The 2,073-nt window shown below is 33.0% G+C and overlaps 1 protein-coding gene across 1 annotated transcript in view; it reads right to left on the reverse strand.

Annotated features, from left to right (window-relative positions):
* Positions 1–2,073, reverse strand: part of LOC101990544 (UDP-glucuronosyltransferase 2A3) — a 13,194-nt gene that overhangs the window by 1,078 nt on the left and 10,043 nt on the right. The window contains exons 4-5 of the mRNA XM_005359440.1: positions 1,420–1,507; positions 810–1,029 (exon numbers count right to left, since the gene is read on the reverse strand). Coding sequence (XP_005359497.1) covers positions 810–1,029; positions 1,420–1,507 — 308 coding nt within the window. The remainder of the gene's footprint in view (positions 1–809; positions 1,030–1,419; positions 1,508–2,073) is intronic.

A 2,073-nucleotide genomic window follows, 5' to 3' on the forward strand; every position in this document is an offset into this window, starting at 1 on the left:
ATATATATATATATATATTAAATACTATATACACATGTACTATTTATATGAGCTGTCTAAAGGTATATACTATTTATACATATATGTATATATGTGAGTTTTCTAAATCAATGCATATGAGCTTTCTAAAAATATTTATGATTCTTTTTTGGATCAATAATTTTAAAACTAATAATGAAATATAATGAATGATCTGTGCATTAATGTTTAAAAGAATCATAAAATGTACCCACTCTGATAGTTCATAAAAATGAATCAAATTATTACTAAGAACTTGGTAACAGTCTAAGGTATCACAAGGCCATGTTAACATTTACATAAAAGTGTAGCTCATGTCTAAAAAATATTGGCATTCCTAGCCCAAAGATTATCTCCTGAAATATATTACTTGAGTAGCTTAAATATTATGATATACTTACTCAGAAATAACTAGTATATAATTGTAATGTTCAATAACACTATAAATTGATTTTGAAAAAATAATATTCATCATATAATTCTGTCTTTTAAACAATTTTATCTAAGGACTTATGTACTTATTTCTTAAATGAAAACTACAAGTGAATTTGTTTATTCATAAACTATTTTGCAAATGTATTGGTTATTACAATCTTCAAAGAATTACTTCTTTTTCAGGAGGTAACTTTAGTAGATAGGAAAGGAGAAAAACATTTTCCTTTTTTGAAAACTGTTTTATTTTCTCCTCTTTGAAAATGAGACAAATGTAAGATATGAAACATTGGAAATTTTCCAGAATGATGGCATGGTTAACCAGTGGCTGACAAGGATTTCCAAACAGTAATACTTACGAAGGCTCATTAATGACAGCTCTCAAGGCACTGAGTAAATCTGCACTTGTCATTGTGTTGAAATTTACTTTCAGGGCTGCTCCTTTGGCCTTCATGTGAGCAATGTTGTCAGGCTGATCAGCGAACATGGGAACTCCCACCATAGGGATCCCGTGGTAAATGGCCTCATAGATCCCATTAGTTCCACCATGCGTGATGAAGGCTTTGGTTTTAGGATGTCCTGTTTGAGGAACAGAGTGACAAATTAGTATGGATTTCCAGCTATCGTATTTGCACAAAAGGTATAGTGTGAGTCACTGAAGAAGGAAACACAGCCTACAAAGGTTGAGACATTTCTTCCATAGAATTAACCCTTTCTTCACTGACTGAGAAGGTACCACTGGAATGGTGAAATTCGATGAAATCCTCAAAACCGATGAGAGTCCCAAGTGAGGATGCTCTTTTGTGAACCAAGGCAAAACAAAAGCAAAACAACCCATAATTTCATGGCTTATTATTTAATCATAGTTGTGTCTAAAGTAGAAGTGCAATGTGAAAATATAAATGATTTGATATTGTCAACTGATCTGATGGGTTTCTGACTGCATAGCTTTGGACCCCATGGACTTACCAAGTAGATCATTTTGGGGAATCCAGTTGAAAAGCCGCGTGTTGGATCCTAAAGTGGCCGGTTTCTTGCCTGAGTATCTCCACAAAACCTGTTTAAGAAAATGCTGTGATTTTGCAGGCTAAAAACACACAGTGAGGATGTGGTCTGGCCATGATGTTATTTAGAACAAAGATAGCCTGTATTTATTAGATGATCCTCAAGGAGAAAGCACATTTGGGGCTGCTTGTAAAAACTGAGAGATATAGTAGACCTGTTCATACCTACCTATTCACAACAGCTTCTCCTAATAGTATAATAGCATAATATTACCACCTTTATCTTCAGTACTGAAAAGCTCATGGAACAAGAAGTTAAATTTTAATTAATCTGAATATTGGGATCAAAAAACTATGAATGTGAATGCCATAAATATTTATTTCACAAGATCTATTGATCTTAATTATCATATCTGAAATGGGAGTCTTTTTCCAAAAATATAACTTCGTTTAGTGTTTGTAAATTTGTTTATTATTTATTTGACTTTTTTTTCCCCTTTACATCACCTCCTTATTTGACTTTGCCTACCATCTTCTCTTTGTTTTTGCTTTTGTCCTTTCTTCTTCATTCCTCTCTAGTCTTGGCCTCTCTCTCTCTCTCTCTCTCTCTCTCTCTCTC

This window comes from Microtus ochrogaster, linkage group LG1 (assembly GCF_000317375.1).
Source record: "Microtus ochrogaster isolate Prairie Vole_2 linkage group LG1, MicOch1.0, whole genome shotgun sequence".
In the NCBI taxonomy this organism is placed as follows: domain Eukaryota; kingdom Metazoa; phylum Chordata; class Mammalia; order Rodentia; family Cricetidae; genus Microtus; species Microtus ochrogaster.